Genomic DNA, 19,663 nt, shown 5'->3' on the forward strand with positions numbered 1-19,663 from the left:
AAACTTACTTTTCTAATTTTGACTGTAGTAAAATTGATTCATTGTAACTCACCACCGAGTCAAGTCCGAATACAAGTTGAGGACAAAATTATCGAGTCCGAGTCACAGTGTTAAGACTCAAGTCCGAGTTCACGTCATAGTGTCAATATTCTTAACGAGCTCAAGTCAACTTCAACTGATATCGAAGGCGTCGCATTTTGCTCATTCTGAGAGCAGTTTCTGCACCTATTTTTCAAGTATTGGTCGTGATACACGAGACTTCGATCAGTTCATATATATTGAAATGTCTAGAGTCAAATGACTCGGTCGAGTCATCCGCAATGACTGGAGTAAAAGTCGGTTCAATTCACCAATTGACTCGTGTAGACTCAACAAAAATTTGCGAATCGGGTCCACTCATGACTCGTGTCCTTGCAACCGCTGTCGCGTGTGTATGTCATGACCTCCAGAGAACCTCTGAGGGCTGTGCGGGCTCTGGTAATCCGTAGGGATCATTTCAATCCCAGTTAAGAACCTTTGGTATTGATATGCAGTTTGAGATATAGATTCACGGTTGTATCCAAGTCACAAGGCTTCGAGTCCCAACTCAATCTCACTTTTTTAGTTTTGACTCGAGTCAAGTACAGTCATTTTCAATTCACTACCGACTCAAGTCCTAGTCCGGGTCAGTGAGCATAGGGTCGAATCCTAGTCATGGTATTATGACTCGGGTCCGAGTCCAAGTCATTGTGCTGACAGCACAGTTTCCAGATGAAGTCTTGTTAAACCTACTTCTTAATACTCTGTTTGGTGATATCGAATGGTTCGCATATATAATGTACTACTATTCCTCACTTTTAGCAGTTTCTAGTCGCTTTGTAAAGTACTGGCAGAGGGGGTCAGTAACGAAGTACTTCTAATTTTTGAAAGTACTCAAGTAGTTTTCATCTACTTCTAGTACTTACCCAAGTAGATCTGATTTTCTCTACTTCTACTTCTACTTCGTAATATATTGTGATCTACTTACTTACTTTTCGCTATTTTCAGTTTGTCAAGTAGAACTAGTCTAATCCTCCAATAAGAAAGATAGCCTGGCGAATTTCGCGGCTGTTTACACGGAGTACCGACATTAAATTTTCATAAAAGTCAAGTAAAACCCAGAACTTTTGTTGCGGTTCGCGCACAGTAGTTTTGGAGTGTCAAATATATACTTTCACGAAAGTATCGGTCAATATAATTTAGGCGTGGTTCCGCTCACACCGCATTGTCGCCCATTTCAAATATTTCATCACAGTAAATATCGCCCACCATAACGCTTGATATTACCGTTTCGCAATCTAGCAATTGCCTGCCACATCGTTATCTAGCAGCCCATGACATGTCCTAATCTGGAAAAGTGGACTCCGGCTTTTTTAACGTTACACCTGTTTTAGCAGACCAACTTTCCGGACAAAAGACGTGAAATGTATTTTCCGCTTTTTTATATTTCCATTTCAATTCCGAGTATCATACTTTGAGATTTAAATAATTTCAATTCTTTCGTCTGTAGAACATACATGTTGAAGTATAGTAATGATTCTATTTCCGAAAATAAAGTTTCACTATGCACAATTTTACGATCCACCATATTTTGTATTAACGTATACTGGTCGTGCAAAGTGTTGAAACCGTATCCGATATCACTTCTCCGTATTGCTCTTCGCCTAAACTATAGGGGCCTTATAATATGGGGTGGGGCGCTATGTGATGATATTTTCTGAAACGGGACGAGTAAACAAAGGGTTAATATGGAATTTTCATATCAATAATTTGCATCCCATGATGCGGACGAATGCTTATTCTGTCGAAAATTGATACCTCCTGGGATGTATCAATATGAATTAAGTTCTCTGCACCTCCGGCATGCAGCTCAATTTGCTATACTTTTGACTGTCCATGTGAACGAATTACGACCGTTTTCAAAACTACTTACTTACTTGAGTAGATTTAAATTCAATCAATTCTACTTCCACTTCAAGTAGTTTTAGGTTGCTTCTGAAAGAAGTACTTATACTCGCACTTGAGTAGATTTTTTCGTCGCTACTTCTACTTCTACTTGAGTAGCGTACTTGACTACTTTGACCACCTCTGAGTACTGGTACCATTAGATAAAATCTTAATAGTGTGGTTACTTTACTATTCTTCAAATTACAACGAAATGTCGGTCTTGGCCGTCCGAGTCTCGGTCATATGACTTGGTTCGAGTCATGCGCGATGTCTCAATTCCAAGTCGAGTAATACACAGATTGACTCGCGTCGAGTCGAGTCATTTTGGTATTTTGAGTCAAGTCGAGTCATCAGAAAGTTGTGAGTCAATACAACCCTGTATAGCTTTATCCACGGAGTTCGATGTTCCTTTGTCATGCCTACCTGAACGAGAGCATGCGTACCATACTTAAAGCACTCCATACAAACTCTTGCGTTTCTATATTATAGTTGTTTAGGATTAAACCGTATAAACTGAAATGTCGGATTACAGGATAATACAGGTCGTTTTGAAATAATCCAAATAACTCTATGATGACGCGCCAACGCTTCCTTGTCGAGACTGTGCATGTCCAGCTCGTATTTTACTATCTCCAATGGACAGCAGGTAAGAGATTGACTCTGATTGTGGATGATACAGTGAAAAGGTTACCGGTAAATTCGGCACTTCACAGACCAAACCACCGATATCAATCGCCCCAACCGCTAATGCATAAACCAAACCCTCATCTCCAGCTGAATGTTTTGACTCGTACATGCTAACACACTGCCAAATTCACCACAATTCACGCTCATATTTAAATGAAACATCAATTTTCTAATTCATTTATACAATATTGATGCATTGATTTCACCGAAACAAATATAGGTTTAACACTTCTAATGCCAAATTCACCAAGTGCATTAATCATTGTAATCCTGACAACACTATGAATCGTTACAGAGTCGAGGCCAATGAACCTAGTCGGAATAACGGCGATTCCGATTTGCAAAAACAACCAAACATCGACGCGCGGGGATGAGGGAGACACCACGAATAAAATTGCTAACGAAGTGTATTGTATCTCGACTCTGGCCCCAATACCGAAGAGTCAGGTAAGCGACGGAATATTCAATTGTCGCGACCTATCTGACGAATACCTTTGCACGCTTACCAATCCGGAAACGGATACCTGGAGGAACGAGCACGTGGACTCGCGGCCCCTCTCCCTGCCCCCAAACGTCACTTTTCTTGAATGGCAGAAACACCGTAAAGCGCAGAGCGTACGAGAAATCTTGCGAACGCCGGAGAACGCCTTAGATTTTCCCAACAGAGCTTGCATACCGGGGATACACAACGAGCTGTTGCGGAAGGATGGTACAACTGTATCGCCATGCGATGTATGCCAGCCCAAAGAAATCCTTTGCCCGACATCGATCTTAGATATGGAGCACGGTATCGCTAAAAATAATCAATCTGGACAATACAAAATGTGCGTGAACTACATTGAGGTGTGCGACCGGGTGCAGCAATGCCCGCAGTGTGAGGACGAAATATATTGCCAAATGGATATCGAGCATAGACTGCGAATCATCGCTGAAAAATTAAAGAAACGCAAGCCGAAAAACGTTGCTACAGTGGTAGCGACTTGCGAATCTTTAAGAATTGGAATACAATCGTTTCGCGAAGCCGCAAAGTCCAAAAAGGTACATCATTGGCCGGGTCAGTCACATCAAATTTCCTCGAGTCTGTTCTCTTCAAAATCAAGTCTTCATTTGAACACCGAATCAAGCAATCAATCCCTGTCCCTGTCCCTAATATGCGACAGTAGAATCGACTGTCCAGGTGGACTTGACGAGATGGTGTGCCCCCGGAGGTTTTATTGCCAATCGGGCAGTCCTCTGTACGTGACTTCGTCGGTTATATCGGACGGAGTGAGCGATTGCGATGACGGGAGTGACGAATGGTTCACTATCAAACAACGAAATAGTCTTTCGCGTCCAAGGACAGAATGGTGAAGGATTGGTACGTCCTGACTTTTATGTGGCTGGTGGGAGTATTCGCGATATTCGGAAACTTCATGGTAATCGTGAAAACTCTGCAGTCATTGCTCAAGCTTCATTGCATTTACCCGTGGACTAAGTTACAAACGCTAGCTATGTCTCTAATATCACCAAATCTACCACGATTAGCTAACAATAACAGCCACTTCAAGGTTGAAGATAACCCACGCAAAATTAAGACTAGAAGCGTAACGAACGGGCGAACAAAGTCGATTCGTATCTGGCACAGCGTTTTCATACTGAACCTCACGACGGCCGACTTTTTAATGGGGTTATATTTGATTATTTTGGGAATCAAATCGTTGTCGACGACTTCAAACTATTGGGAGCACGACAGATCGTGGAGGAGCAGTGTTCTGTGCCAGTCTCTCGGCGTGATGGTGGTTTTGTCGAGCCAAACCTCGGTACTGACCCTTGTGGGTTTGACGACCCTACGTCTGGCGACTGTCGCGAAACCATTCGGGCTGCGACTTCTGGAACGGGGGAAAGTGCTGGTTGCGGTGTGCGTCGCAATATGGGTCGTATCACTGTTTATTGCGATTGTCCCGGTTTTGCCAGGTACCGCGTATTCGTACGCTACGGAAGCTTGGATAACTTTGCCCCACGTACGCCCGCCTGTCGTAAACCGCACGGCTGCCCACGTCATTTTCCTGAAGACTATCGCGTTTTCAAATAACTCAGTCGGATTCGTTCATCCACCAAACGATATGTCCTGGGGTGAGCTAGAGGAATTATCCGCGGATTTGTTTCCCTCGGATTCGCATTGGAAATACTTCGGTTTTTACAGCGCGCACAGTGTTTGCCTGCCGACGCTTTTTGTTTCGATTGGAGACGTGGCTTGGAAGCACACGGCTGCGTTTCTATCGCTGAATCTAGTCGCTTTTATGTACATCCTCGCCGCGTATGTCATCATATACCGATGGTCGAAAAGAAGCACGAATATTCAACGCAACGCTGCGGAAGGACGCCCCGAAAGTGTCGTCGAAACACCCGCACATAAACACAAAAAAGTGCCGTCTACAGGTTTTCGGAAGTTTCGAAAATCGCGGAAAGACAGCCTCTCCGCGAAAAGTGAAAACTCGACCGCAAATAAAATCTCTATTAAAAAACATAGGGATATGCAGAGGATGCAGGTCAGCATATTCCTGCTGGTATCCACCGATTTCAATTGCTGGATTACAATTTGCGTGCTCGGTTTCATGCATATGTTTGGGTTTGAGATATCGAGCACCGCGTACACCGTGTCGGCCATCGGGCTGCTCCTGGTCAACAGCGCGCTAAATCCGATTCTTTATTCGGACTGTTTGTGCGTGATTCCCAAATTGTTCTGCCGCCGTAAGTGACTTCCAAAGTGAATGTTGATTACTCGCACTACCAGGGATATCTAGATATCTAGATATCCCTGGCACTACTTCGTCAATTGGTTATCACTAGGGCAAGTTTTTGCTGCAGTCCAATACGTGGAAAGTTGTACTTATTTTTCATAAAAGTTGCAATAAAAAGTTGCATTTACGGAATAGTTCCTTGAAATTATCTGGATGTGAGATACTCGAATCGTTCCGTAATCAAGGCACTGTAGCAGAACTCAATGTTGTCGACTTCCACAAAATCAATAGGTTGAAAAAATTGATCATGTGAAAATATAATTTTCGGCGATCCAGCCTGAATGTTCTTCAAATCAGAAAGGACCTCAAATTTAAGCGACAGTGAAATAATTAGGCGACCTATTCACATGTAGTGCAAATTATTTCAGTAAAAGTTAGTTGCATGAAAAATCGAAAAAAAACAACTGGCAGAATATTGCATCAACAATTGAAAAAGTTGCATGAAAAAATGAAGAAAATTGCAAAAAGTTGCATTATAAGATTCCTCCAAACAGCTTAAAACACCATACCACATAACTTCTGAGTATTTAGGAGGCTGCCGGAAGTTGTGAAAAAAGTTTCAAAAGTTGTAAAAACTTGTCGTAGTCATGGCTATAGCCTAATAATATCATACCTCCACGTGTACTAGCAGTTGTTTGCACATGACTACGTCTGGGATAATTACGCAGGGCACTGCAAAATCATCACTTCTACTTGTACTTGTAGATGTTTACGACATTATTTCTACTTCAACTTGAGTACTTTGGACACATCTGCTGAATTTAACCTCGAGAGGTATCGATAATTAGTGATTATGGCCTATATGTAGCGGTAAGAGGGTCACATATATATGATTACGTATGATTCACATATGGTTGATACCTGTCCGAGGTAATGGTGGCATAAGACTCCCTTGGACAAGACTCAATCGGGACATGCGGGCGGCCAGCTTGAATTTTTCAACCTGGTTTGAATAGGCGTAGTATTATTCTGAATTACAGCTTCGGAACTCTGGAGACAAATATCTTTTCAGGGTTGCAACCAAGTCACAAGGTTCCGAGTCACAAGTCAATCATACTTTTATAGATTTGACTTGAGTCAAGTCGAGTCATTTTTAGTTCACCCTCAAGTCAAGTCAAAGTCAAAGTCGGCGAGCAGAGGGCCGCGTCCGAGTCACAGTATTATGAGTCTCGAGTCCCAACCTATGTCATTATGTTTACTGTTCAATTTCGAGGTAAAGCCTTGCTAAACCCACTTTTTACAACTATGCTTGGTGATATCGAATGTTTCTATTTCATAATACGATACGTGACAGATCTACCCTTCCAGGACGAGTTTAACTGGGTGAGCACTAGGCATGCAACATGCATTACAAATACATTCTACCTCTACCAGACTGATCTGCAATTCTGTATCACGTTTCGCTTTTTGGGTTATCTCAAATGTCAATGAATGCGCACAATTAAGCAATATTTCTACTTAATTTCACTTTTCGCGTTTGTTGTTTAGCTTTCTGTGACATGTACACAAGTGTCATCATGCCTAATACATATTATTTTGGGCGAAATGGTTCTCTGGACCTTCCATATTAATATCGGCCAATGATATCAGTTATCGGCCCCGGAGTGTGTCAATAATCGGTATCGGCCTGCAAAATCAATATCGGTCGACCTCTACTCTGATCCGTGTACGGATCTTGTAAGTAATGTTGGCCGATACCATAGTTGACGTTTGGAATATTTGAATGCAAAATATGGGAATTTTGGCACATGTTGGTTGGCAGCAGAATTCTGCGTTTCTCATGTTGGCACTTTCTACTTTCTTCAACTGCAACAATTAGCACATTAAATCTGTAACAAGTGTTGTTTACTCGAGTACCTAACCAAGTATTAGAGGCTGTTAAAAATACAATTAGAGTACCCACATTTGTTGTCTTACGTCCGATGAATCTCTATCTTGCATTACATCGAATTATTAAGTCACTGGGCAGTTTATCTACTGAGCATAGCAATAACCTGTTTGTAGTGCGAACTACACCATTTAGGCTTAGACACGCTTTCCTGTTCTTGAACTGATGATATCAGGCCGACCCTAGATGGTTAAGTCATAGGCTTATATATAGCCTAGTTATTTGATGATGCCACTAAGCTTGCTGTTAGCTTGTTTGTGTAGTTCGTATCCGTCCCGCCTTTGTACTACAAACTCTGTAATATTGCACACCCTACTGATTTAGCTTAAGAACCCTTTGCAGAGCAAAATCAAATCCACCAAGAAGTTTGTCTTGCGATATTCCGTCTGCAGCCTAATTTAAGCTTAATTAGACTGCTGAGACTTATTCTTCTTTTTGTATAAGGATAGTTGGGATATTCAAGATAATTTTATTTTATTTCAGTCAGTTTGCCAATATTATAAGATTGCCCTAAAAGCCATCCCGCAGTTGGCAACCCTGGCCGATATAACTGTGCGTTAATCCTGAATCTTATGTATGTATAATTATTCAAGAAGGTGAAAGTGTAGGCTTTGACAACCTCAAGGATACCGCAAGTTGTTATTGAAAGATATGAACATTTGTGTATTCCTGTATTGCATGGATCAGAAGTGAATGAAGCCTAAGCCTATCCATAAATAACCGTCATCAATTACTCGGATTGTGTGATTTGTATAGCAATGCATTCCTGTTTATAACGCCCACCGAACTATCCAATCGGCTAACATATACCTTAGTACGGTGAAGCATATTTTCGAATGTTGTCAGAAAATGAACCAAAGGTGCTAGTCGCAACATTGATGCTACGATTCAAGTGCAGTTTCACTCTTTAGTGCGTTCTAAATGCGGACACATTCACATCGCGATGCCGTAACATGTCGATTTAGTGGAAAAGTGATATTTTGGATAAGCGTTCAGGATAGTTCTTAAAAACCCCCGGGCCATCCAAGCAAGTTCGTGTACAAAATCAAACAACGTATCTGGCGGAACAGGTCCTTAGTGCACTAGTGGACGTCAAAATGAAGAAAAGAAGTTGTTTTCCTGATGACACACTTGATGACCTGATTCGGGCGCCTTGGAGCAAGAAGTTGTGCCTAACCTCTCTAAAATTTTCGAAAATATTCAGCAGCAACCGAGTCATTGACAAACCACCAGAGGTGGTCAGTAACGAAGTACTTCTACTTTTTGAAGCAGTTGAAGTAGATTTTGCCTACTCACACTACTTTTCAAGTAGTTATGATTTTAGACTACCTCTACTTGACAGTTTTCAGTTTTGTAGGAAAAAATAAGCGTAGAATACCTACTTACTTACTTACTTGTGAACTACCACTCCTACTTCTACTCGAGTAGAAATTCCGGCGTTACTTCTACTTTTACTTGAGTAGAGACGTTGACTACTTTGACCACATCTGCATACCACTGGCCTACTTGTTGGACATTATTCAATTACACAACGGGTTTATTTCAATATGAATACACTATTGACTATTCATTCGTATATTGAAGCTCTGTACCTCCAAGAAGCTCTTCGAATACAAAAGTGAAAAGTTTCCTCATTTTGTTCTTGTGTAATAAATTTAGGCTGGCTTGTGCGAATGAAATTTATTTCTCAAAATAAAGTGCGAATCGAGCTCAAAAAAGTTGAAAAGTTCTGGGCTAGAATAAGGTGTGCCGTTAAATTTATAAGACGCTTCTCCGCAACTCTCGCCAACAGCTCCAACGATTTTGACCCATTTGAAAACTACGTTATTTTGATCTGGCGGCTTCATACGGCCGGCCTTTGACACAAATTCTCTCTGCCCGCGATGGAGTGTGTGATGCTACTCTGAGGTAACGAATGAAAAAAGATTTCATTCGGCGACGATTCTTCCGTTGGTGTCCAAACGAAGATTCTTTTGCAGACAATCAGAATTATCATTCTCCGCCCATAACTTAAGAACGGACACTGACATTGGTCGCTTGGGTGACCCTGTAATAGGGAAATTTGTTTTGTTGAAGTCCCGATATGGAACTTTGTATGCATCGTCAAGGCGTATTCCGTGCAGAAAACGACATATTTGACAATTGTGATATCTTCTCTTATAATGCGGGTGGTGTCGCCTTTCGGTCCGCCATCTGGAAAACCATTGTTCTGGTAAATTGAATGTATATTTATCAGCTATAGTACCGCAGTCAATATTCGTATACAATTAAGCACCAAATCTCATATTCCATTATATGCGACGCAGTCAGAAATAAAACTCGAGTTGCAGCTCCGAGTTATAAGGCTCAAAGTATTGAAATTCATTAGGACCGAATCGAGTCAGCAAACGATCATTTTGTATGTACTTAATGGTTCATTTTCGCTTGAATAGCCGCAGAAAGGGCATTTAATAAGAGTTTTCGTATAGTGCCACTAATGAGGTAAATATAGCTTCACGATACATCCTCTAACGTTCGGTTTCGACACTGGCCATACCATTGGTTCCCAACGTGAACGATAACGTCTCTCAGTGGGCGATTTTGAGATACAAGGGGGCGAGAAGGGCGAAAATTTTAAAATGATCAGTGAGATATATAAAATGCACGTGAAGACGATTTATTCTGCGTATAGGACGCGAAAAAGGGTAAACTCAATAGAAAGTAGACGCGGAAACCGGTTTTCCGAACACCTGTAACCTCGGAAATTTGGCCTATTTTAGTAAATTCACCAGCGATCAGAGTTAGGTGAATAAATTCCCCGTTTATATGGTATAGGGCCGTCACACGCACATCATGCACGGTATCAGGTCTCACATAATTTCATTAGTCAACCGGGTTAGATGAGAAAATATGTCTTGCAATTGCGAAAGTATACTTATAGTCTCATACAACTGACTACCTGAAGCATTCGTCCAAGACATTCACTTTTTCTAACTAATAAACCTGAGTTCTTTTCACAACCATTTATTTTCGATATCTCCTTGAGGTAGCCGTAGCATATTTTGTGAATGGCGGCGTCTACACCCGATTGAGTATCAATTTACGATATTATCTCCACATCTACGGGAGTAGCAATGCTGACTGCTTTGACCGCATCTATACTCAAATTCAACTGGTATATGAGAGTGAAGTGGCTATAGCACTCCGAATCGAGGAAGTTGCCATACATGCGGTCAAGTAACGAGTTACTGCGATGTCTTTGTACGACGATGTAGTGGTATTGATTTCGGAATGTTGTAGGGTTACCATATTTTGGAACCGGGAAAAGAGGACACTTTTTCAAAATTTAGGCGTCCTCGGAAGACATTTTCAAAATCCCGAAAATAGAGGACAAATCCTCCCAAAGGAGGACGTGGTAATTGGTAAGGTGGTTTATTGTTATTTCAGCATCAACGTGTTTTATAAATGTTTTCCATGTTCAAGTTGTGCTCGTGAACATTTGACCACCGATGTTTGATAGGAAAAGGACGTAGGTTATCTTTGTCCTTGATGTTTTTCGCCAATTATACACCGACTCATAATAAACATACTCACGATCTGTGCATATGCATACCATGAGTTCATGATGTACAAATGCCACTAGAAAAAGGAGGTGTGGATATAGCCTTGTAAGGCTTTCTAAGTCTTGCACCACCCACCCATGCTATCCCAATAATGCATGAGCCCGAAACAGGGAAGTCATGGATACCAGTGTTACTAATCAGGTGTTTGGTCAAACCCGGTCGGGGATCGAACCCACGACCTGCCGATCAAGAAGCCGGACCTTCACCATTACGCTACCTTGTCGGTGCTAGATATGGATTATCACACCTTCATTGCCTGGACCAAGATTTAGGTCGTCCGTAGCAGTACCTTAGTACAGTTTACCATACATTTGAAATCACGGAATTCGAATTTGGTGAAGCGCAAATTACGGGCAGCGGACGTGCATATTATTGTTACTTACGTAAAAGTATATTTCACCTGAAATATTGCAGATAAGCAGTGTCGTTGCGATCCAAGTAGTTCAAATGGTCAATCAGATGCTGCATAGATGGAAAGTCTTCCACGAAAATGAATCCACTGGCGGGGATATGTGCTTCGTATACCTCTTTAGTAGAGCCCCATACAACCGGTACGACTCCGGCTATCAAGGCACGGAAAAACTTCTCCGTCACGTAGTCTTTACAATGATAGGAATTCTCGAATGCGAAATAGAATTTGTATTGCGATGTGTATTCTATCATTTCATTTTTCATGTAGTCATTTCGAGAAACAGGTGTTTTCCCAAAGCATCGCCCTAATGCTTCCAGCTTCAAACCCATTGTCAGCAATTTCTTGACATACGCAAGTCTGACCACGGCCCCCGGAGTCAGATCGCAATTTGAAATTGCGATCAACGCTAGATGCTTCTTATTCGCCAGTGGCTTCTCCAATTCAGTTCCGGTTTCAACTGTTGCATTTCCGTAACTCAATTGAAAATCCGAGTCTCGTCTGTGGTTGGTACAATATCGAAGTGTTAATATTGGGATACGATATCGTACAGAAGTCCAATATCATGTAGCGAACATAATTGTAGGAACATCTCACGTTTCAAACCACAGTAGGGCAGATTATGAGTCACAATGCTTATATTTCTAATTATGATACAGACCACATCTCATTGTAAATCAGGGCTGTGTAGTCGGTAAATTGTACCACCGACTCCAACTCCTCTCCGACTACAGACCTTTTCATTATACCGACTCCAACTCCGACTCCACACATTTTCGATATACCGATTTCGACCAAATTTACCAAATTTCATGCCACAGTGACGGTTAAATGACTATCATATAACTATTAAACATATGCAAACATTTGATTAACGATGGCCTGCAAAATTGTTTCTTTGTGGCACAGGTCGAATTATTCACTATGCCAGTAACATAAAAAGAATGCCTCTCTAAATATCCTTCCTTTCTTCATAGTTTATAAGTTTTTATAACATGGACTCTCTAATATCCTAATGTGTATGAATCATTGAAACATGACATATATCCATTCATGTATAATTAAAATGTCCATAAAACAATCGAAGTGTAGCTCTTGTGTAATCGCTATGCACTGATACGAGACATCGTCAGCGCGCCAGTTCTTAGTCTTACCAATAGGTTAGTGACGCGTTGAACCCAATTTGATCAGCCTGTTGTAGCCAGTTGCCCCTAGACATATACGTTGGTGCCTCTGCGCAACGCCATATCCAATATTGATGCGGATTCCGCCTGAAATGCAACCCAAAAGGAACAAACATAAACAGTAACAACGCGCGGTTACGATAATAATATTAATATTATTATTAATGCGCAACATTTCAGTGACGCTTATCGCCATTTGTGACCTTTTGCATCACGACATTTGATATTGTAACGGTTCAATTTCAATGACTTCATATTTTCATTCGGTTGCAAGCGCTTCGATCTTTCACTTTCATTCATCAGTCTCAGACTCTCTCACATCCATCCAACGAGTCTCTGGTGCCGACTTCGTACAGCGCGGCTTACTGTGTCTTGCGCTTTGATATGCTGATAATGCCAGATGCGACACGGCAATTAGCGGGTTTAATACAATGTATAGTAATAATATTGTTAAGTTTTTCCACAGTGTAGGTGGCTAAGTCTTATTGTCGTAATTTATTAATGCTCCAATTATCTCTCCAGCTATCCAATATTGAACAATGAGCATAATTATTTTGCACAACGCAGAATTTTGGTACACAGTGTGTATTTAAGGTGGTTCAAGAAAAGAGATCCTACCTCACGATTATACCGCGGTATAAATTAATCACAACATATTATTCCAAATGATGCCTGAAAAACTATAGCATAAGTACAAATGGAGTTTAACGGAACGTAGCCACATAGGAACGTTGATAGGTGTGAACGAAGTCTGATGGACCATGGACCGACAAGATTTTCTCATTTTGAGCCGGATCCGGATCAGTAATTTTTCTGATACAGCCGGAGTCTGATCGGAGCCGGATAAGTACTTTTTACTAACAATATGACAGCCATACTTTCTTCCACCCTCGAATCAACAGTTAAAGGGAAATGCTGATGGAAATAAACCCCATGCTTAGTCCAAGTTGGCATAATTACTTCAGGCAAGGTTTGGTTTTGATCTTTGAATTTCTAATGCCCTGTTTGCATTGTTTCAATCAATATTCAAAACCACACTGTGAGTAGATAATTACTATCGGAGATTTTCGGGCCGGATAACGGTCATTTCTAGAATCTGGCCCAGTAGTCGGACCGTAGCTTTAGAAATCACGACCGTAGTAGGACCAAAGAGTTTGTCGACCCGCTCCGCACTAGCACGAAGGTACGTATAGGATTTACAAAAATGCTTTAGTTTAATCGGCGACTCAATCACAACCGTCTGTTCCGCGACGTAATCAAGAATTAAACTAGCGAAATCTTTAATGTATACGGAGAACTAAACTTGTCGATTGATAGTTGTTTGTCTGTTTATTGGTATTCATGGCGCTTGTCGACTACTATGGTCATTTCCACCGGGCCGGTATTATTCATTTTTATTCCGTAACTGCCGACTTGCAGCCCGGCCCACTTCTAGGCTTTTTGTAAGACACCGCTTACGCTGATGATATGGTGAGGAGGAGTCTAGAGTAGACCTCGGTCGTACTCGAACACTCAACCCGTTGGTGCTGCAGCTGTGGATTACACCACTACGCTATCTCGCCAAGCGTCGGTTGATATAGTAATGATAGGCTCGAATCGGTTCCGGATTGAAACACAGAATTTACGAAATCCTGTTCAGTTGGTATGAAGTCAAGGGGAATATTCGATCTGTATCCCGAGAAGTGAATTTTTGAATTGCGGGGTCGGTCATCACCTTTAGGGTGTGAATGCACACTTTTTCGCTAAGAATGCAGGGAAGGTGTCTACCGTGCGACTTTTCGCTTCAGGTCCACCGTCAAGCATTTGGTTACTCACTTCACTCGTGGAATATCTCGCAGGTTGGCTCGATCATAATGAATGATGACGGCCTCAGTTCTGTTGTCGCTTATCTGCAATCATATTGATATAAATGTATGTTGGCGTGCTCCTAACGACATAGTACAAGCGGACGTGGATAAGTAACAGTAGCAAAACTTCTGCCGGAAGGTTGCGTAGGTAGACAATAAATACGTGAGTGGCAAATAGGTTTAGTAACCAAATTTCCACCATGGCTTAATGTGCCACCTGCGCTTCCTGGTTGCAAATTTTGCTTCAACACCCATCCCAATTTGCGAAAACGAGTACCATACACAAATTCTTATAATGTAGATGCATACAAGGATTGTTTTTGTTGTAGTATTCATGTTATTTTTCGATTATACACTGGCCATTTACATACGGCCCACATTCTTTGTCATGATTTCATAGCTGCCGACTCTTAGCGACAATAGCGACCCATTTTTAGTAAAGGTCGACCAATTGTCGACATGGCCGATTATCGAGGCAGATATTTTATATTCTGAAAAAAATCAAAAATGTTTGGAAATTCAATGCTCCGTGTTCTCAATCTCGAGAAATCGACGACGCAAAGTGCGATATATGACAGATTTACCCTTGCAGAACGAGTTTGGCTGGGTGAGCATGCAGAGAAACTATGCTTCCTGCATCACAATCTACCTTTTCTGGACTGATCTGCAATTCTGTATCGTATTTTGCTTTTTGGGTTATCACAAATTTCAACGAATGTGCACAATTAAGCAATACTTCTTGTCAATTTCAGTTTTCTCGTTTGTTGTTCAGCTTTTTGTGGCATGTACAACTGCCATCTTGCCAAATATATAATATTTTTGGTGAAATTGTTCTCTGCTCCTTCCATATTAATATCGGCCTATGATATCGGTATCGGCCTTGTGAGCGAGCCGATATATCGGTATTGGCCTGTAAAAATCAATATTGGTCGACCTCTAATTTCTAGGCTTCTATAAGACTCCGCTTACGCCAGTGGTTCTCTACCTCATTGTGTTCTCGTCCCCACCCTCTTTAGACCGTCTCTAATCCCCACGGACACCCCGGTTTTAACTCGATTATCATGCACATGTGTTTTGTGCAAATATTAATTGTAGGCTAGTGATTGACAGCAACAAAATGACTTTTCTTGAAAAACAAAACATGGTACCATTTATGAAGAAAATGGGAAGACTCTTATTATTTCAAAGCAAATTCTGCAGCTGCATTTCTGGATAATCCTTCCGGTCGATTTGATATGAACGAGTGCCGAAATCCACAAAGATAGGTGGTGCAGTGACGAATGTAACAACAACGCTTAACGCTCCCTTCGGGTGTAATTGCAACATATATATATGGCACCAAAATTGAGACACATATTTTTAATGAACATATAACGTCCAGCCTAGCCATTGCTATCGAGCAGCACATCTTAAGGATACTCCGTAATAGCGGGTATGTATATTACAGGGGAAAATGGAATTTTGTAAGTATTTTATCCAAAGCCCTAATAAAACATCTGTAAACTGCAACAGCGGTTTAAGCGGTCCACATGGCGAGAATGGGCCTATATATTGATAAACTTCCAAAGTCGGTGAGACTCGAACCCGCAACCCATTGGTGTTGCAACCAATGTTCCCTCTAAGCTGCGCACGTGCGCAAATGCGCAGTGCTGACACGGTCTCTGCGCACAGAAAATCTAAGTTGCGCACAAAAAATCCGAAGTGATGACCTTTTTTTAGTCGTTACGCACTATTGTCCAAGGGTCTGCGCAGTAAGTTGGTGAGTGTGCGCAGACTCCTCAAATATTAAAGGGAACATTGGTTGCAACTGTGAATCGTACCAGTACACTATATACAGGGGTGTCGCAGGCTGTCTTTAACTGTACCACAATTTTGAGGAGCTAAATCTCTTGCATTCCTCATAACGAATACGCAGGGAAACGCCAGATCACAGAGAGTGGCGAGATAGCGCATTGGTATAATCCGCAGCAGCAAGACCAACAGGTGCGGGTGCGAGATCGGTACCAGAATTCGTACCTCAGCGTTGAAGGTTTATCTATGCTCCTCCTCGCCACCTCATCTGCGTAAGCGGTATCTTACAAAAAGCTTAGAAGTGTGACGTGCTATATTTGAGTTTGATATGCCTCTGCTTTACAGTGTATATGTTGAAACGAAATGTTATTACTACGTTGTATCTCGGAAGCGAAGAACTTCTACCTTAGCTACGTTTAGCCCCAACTCATTAATGTACAATGAAATCCAAAGGATCGATGAGATGAATGAATAAATGAATCTGTCAATCAATCAATAGATCAGGGGTGACCTACCTGCGGCCGTAGAAGGAAATTTATACGGCCTTCGACACGTAGTTCAATTAGCATGTGTTGGCGGCCGTAGACATGCAATTTGAATTTACTAATTGACTCTCTAATTTTTGAGAGATTTTAATTATTCTTGAAATTTTCTTCGCGCTGCGTGCGAGTCAATGTGACTTCATTTTTCGATGTTATTATAGTAGCGCCCTGTGCAATCTGAGCCCCACAGACCACAGTACAGATGCGAACAGCATAGGTAAATGATGCCCCCCCCTCCATATAGAAATACACACTCGGAATCGTGTCCTCTCCACTATACCTACATTCCTGATGGTAGGCCAAGAAATAACAGCACGAGACAAAGTGGTTAATAACCATTGGCCCAACAAAGATGGATCATCTTTTATCGATTGCCCCAAATTTTCGAAAATACCCTCTCCATCAACTCTACCGGTGAATCTGATCACGTGGGCTGAGAAAGGATAAATGTATTATAGTGATATGTTAAACTACTGATATTAATGACGAAATTCATTACTGAATCTGAAAAAAATTGCGTTGCGCGTGAACATAACAAATGACATACTATGACCACTCGCGATTTCGGCGCGTATAGTAAATCGATGTCATTGAATAGTTTAGTCGGACGATTGCTACATTTCGGGGGCGAAATAAAATACCAGACAGGCACGTGTGATTAGTTCAACGAGCACGTATGCGGCGATAATGCTAGAGCTCACATAGTTCTGTGTCCCCTGGTATACTCACCCACTTGTCTGCATTGCGTACAAGACATCCCCCACATTCTCTGGGCAGATCGACCTCTGGATCCAATGAATACCATGCAAGTATTATCTAAATAGAGTTCAAAATGTATTAGAAGAAGTTTCGACTTTCCTATACCTAGGCTATATGCGTCCTAGTAACTGTAGCCAGTCATGGTCCATTGATGTAGAATTTTATACGAGCCTATAGAAGTAAAATATGCGTCATTCGTTAATGAGCATGCAGAGATGTAGCAATACTGACACCAGGATTGACTTGACTGCTGCTCTTTTAGATTAATTAGGTCTACTGTTACATCTTATAATGCCTACTCTCGTTGGTTTGAATATGTGTGTATGAATATATGTTTCAGCAACAACATGCGAATATAAATCAGTGATTCTGAATCGTTCTCGCTTAACGAACCATAGTTTGCTTCGAGTCTCAAAATTTATATGAAGACCGAAGACAAATATTTAGCGTTACCATACGTCCTCTTTTAAGAGCATTTGTCCAGTCTTTTTTGACTTTTTTAAAAGTATCCTCGAGGGACGCTTAAATGTCCTCTTTTTGAGAATTCTGGTGGCATACACGGTAATATTCGACTGAGATACAGTATATCAGCTCTGAAGTACGCTCGGGCGGCAATTTCGGGAGCTGGGGCGGAAAGTTGACTTCTTTTTAGTCAACCGACCAGGAAGTGCAGAAAAGTTCCCATTTTGTCAGGATTTCTCTCAGGTTGTTTGCGATTGCGCATGTTCTTTTCTATCCTTCATTTGAGGTCGTTTTAGAGGAATCAGTTAGTCTTTCAACTGTCCTTGTATTCCATGTTTCTACTAGTTGTATTTGTACGATTTTAGTGATTTGATTGTTTGATTACTGTTTTAAATTGTCTTTTTTTCGCCAGTTTAAATTGCCGAATCTTGCTTGCATTAGCATTTTTGTACTTCTAACAACGGAATCTCAAGTCTACATTATTCTTCGACTGGGGTCATTTGGTTGGATTAAATAGAATACCAGACTGATCCTCAGGTCAATCCTCAGGTTTGCCTAGTCCACGGTAGCAGATTTTAGTGCAGCAGACAGGATTCGACGCCTGGTAAATCGGCAACATACGGGGTGGGCAACATACGGCCCATGATAATGTGGCCCGCCTGCCCCAGTCTTCCGAGATTCCCCACTACTTGCTCACATACATTTTAGTGATTGTATGTTTTTATACACATGTATGCACACTGCACAGCGAGCGAGGGTGGAGCTTACGCGCAAGTTCGTCGAAGCCAGAAGACTTGCATCGGCATTTACGATGTACTGAACCCTAATGTCATTTGTGGTAATAATGGTGTTTGTCGACGACAATGGTCATTTACACCAGGCCGATATTTCTTATTTTTGATTCCGTAACCGTCGACTTGTAGCACGGCGCACACTTCTATGCTTTTGTGAGACACCGATTATGCCAGGTGTCGCCAACTGAAAACGGGTCGCGGGCCAATTTCAAATTTCGAGACCACGGCCCGCATAAATTCAATATCGAGATAAACAGGCCGCACAGTTTAACAACCACGCTATCTCGTCACCTACTTAATCCTAATGCATTGATATCTTGGTAAATTTGTGGTACCGGGCTTATTGAACGCCTTGAAATCTTGATGAAGGATTGCACCGTGTGTTGATTGATCAGAGAGAAGCAGACATGGTGGTACCTGTATGACAGGGGTGGTACCTGTATGACAGGGGTGGCCAACCTGCGACCGTAGAAGCAAATTTGTGCGGCCGTGGACACGTAATTCAATTAGTAGGTGTTGGCGGCCGTCGACGTGGAATTTGAATTTACGAATTGACTCCCAATTTCTTGAAATATTTTAATTATTCTTGAAAGTTTCTTCGCGCAGGGCGCGATTCAATGCGACTTTATTTTTCGATTTTAATATAGTTGCGCACTTTGCAATCAGAGCCCCACAGCACAGTTGCAAACAGATGCGCCACATATAGAAATACCAACTCATAATCGTGTTCTCCTCACTATACCGACAATCCAGACGGGAGGTCAAGACATGCAAAGAACAGCATGCAACAAAGTGACTAATAATAATTGGCCTGCCCTGACCGACCCTCAACCAACTCTACCGGTGTATCTGATCACATGGGATGAGAAATAATATGTAGAACTACTAATTTTCATGACGAAATTCATGAATGAGTCTGAAAATTTTTTCGCGCTTGGCGCGACTAGGAACAG

General features: G+C 41.6%; 3 protein-coding genes across 6 annotated transcripts in view; 1 reads left to right on the forward strand and 2 right to left on the reverse strand.

Annotated features, from left to right (window-relative positions):
• The window catches only part of LOC145443621 (4-galactosyl-N-acetylglucosaminide 3-alpha-L-fucosyltransferase 9-like), a 132,618-nt gene that overhangs the window by 89,619 nt on the left and 23,336 nt on the right, over positions 1–19,663 (reverse strand). For 2 of the 4 annotated variants that reach the window (XM_080321561.1, XM_080321592.1), the window contains exons 2-3: positions 17,425–17,511; positions 14,331–14,404 (exon numbers count right to left, since the gene is read on the reverse strand). In XM_080321561.1, coding sequence (XP_080177687.1) covers positions 14,331–14,404; positions 17,425–17,511 — 161 coding nt within the window. The remainder of the gene's footprint in view (positions 1–14,330; positions 14,405–17,424; positions 17,512–19,663) is intronic. The other 2 variants (XM_080321571.1, XM_080321565.1) reach the window with 1 other exon arrangement.
• LOC145437824 (uncharacterized) lies at positions 1,567–5,970 on the forward strand. Its single transcript, XM_080315128.1, has 3 exons — positions 1,567–2,611; positions 2,948–3,963; positions 4,005–5,970. The coding sequence occupies exons 1-3, from the start codon at positions 2,536–2,538 to the stop codon at positions 5,388–5,390; spliced, it is 2,478 nt and encodes an 825-aa protein (XP_080171254.1). The 5' UTR covers positions 1,567–2,535; the 3' UTR covers positions 5,391–5,970.
• Positions 8,986–11,827, reverse strand: LOC145443719 (4-galactosyl-N-acetylglucosaminide 3-alpha-L-fucosyltransferase 9-like). Its single transcript, XM_080321674.1, has 2 exons — positions 11,323–11,827; positions 8,986–9,513 (listed from the first exon to the last, which is right to left on the reverse strand). The coding sequence occupies exons 1-2, from the start codon at positions 11,661–11,663 to the stop codon at positions 9,249–9,251; spliced, it is 606 nt and encodes a 201-aa protein (XP_080177800.1). The 5' UTR covers positions 11,664–11,827; the 3' UTR covers positions 8,986–9,248.

This window comes from Botryllus schlosseri, chromosome 1, assembly GCF_051294905.1.
Source record: "Botryllus schlosseri isolate E-star chromosome 1, Bs_hap1, whole genome shotgun sequence".
Classification (NCBI taxonomy): Eukaryota; Metazoa; Chordata; class Ascidiacea; order Stolidobranchia; family Styelidae; genus Botryllus; species Botryllus schlosseri.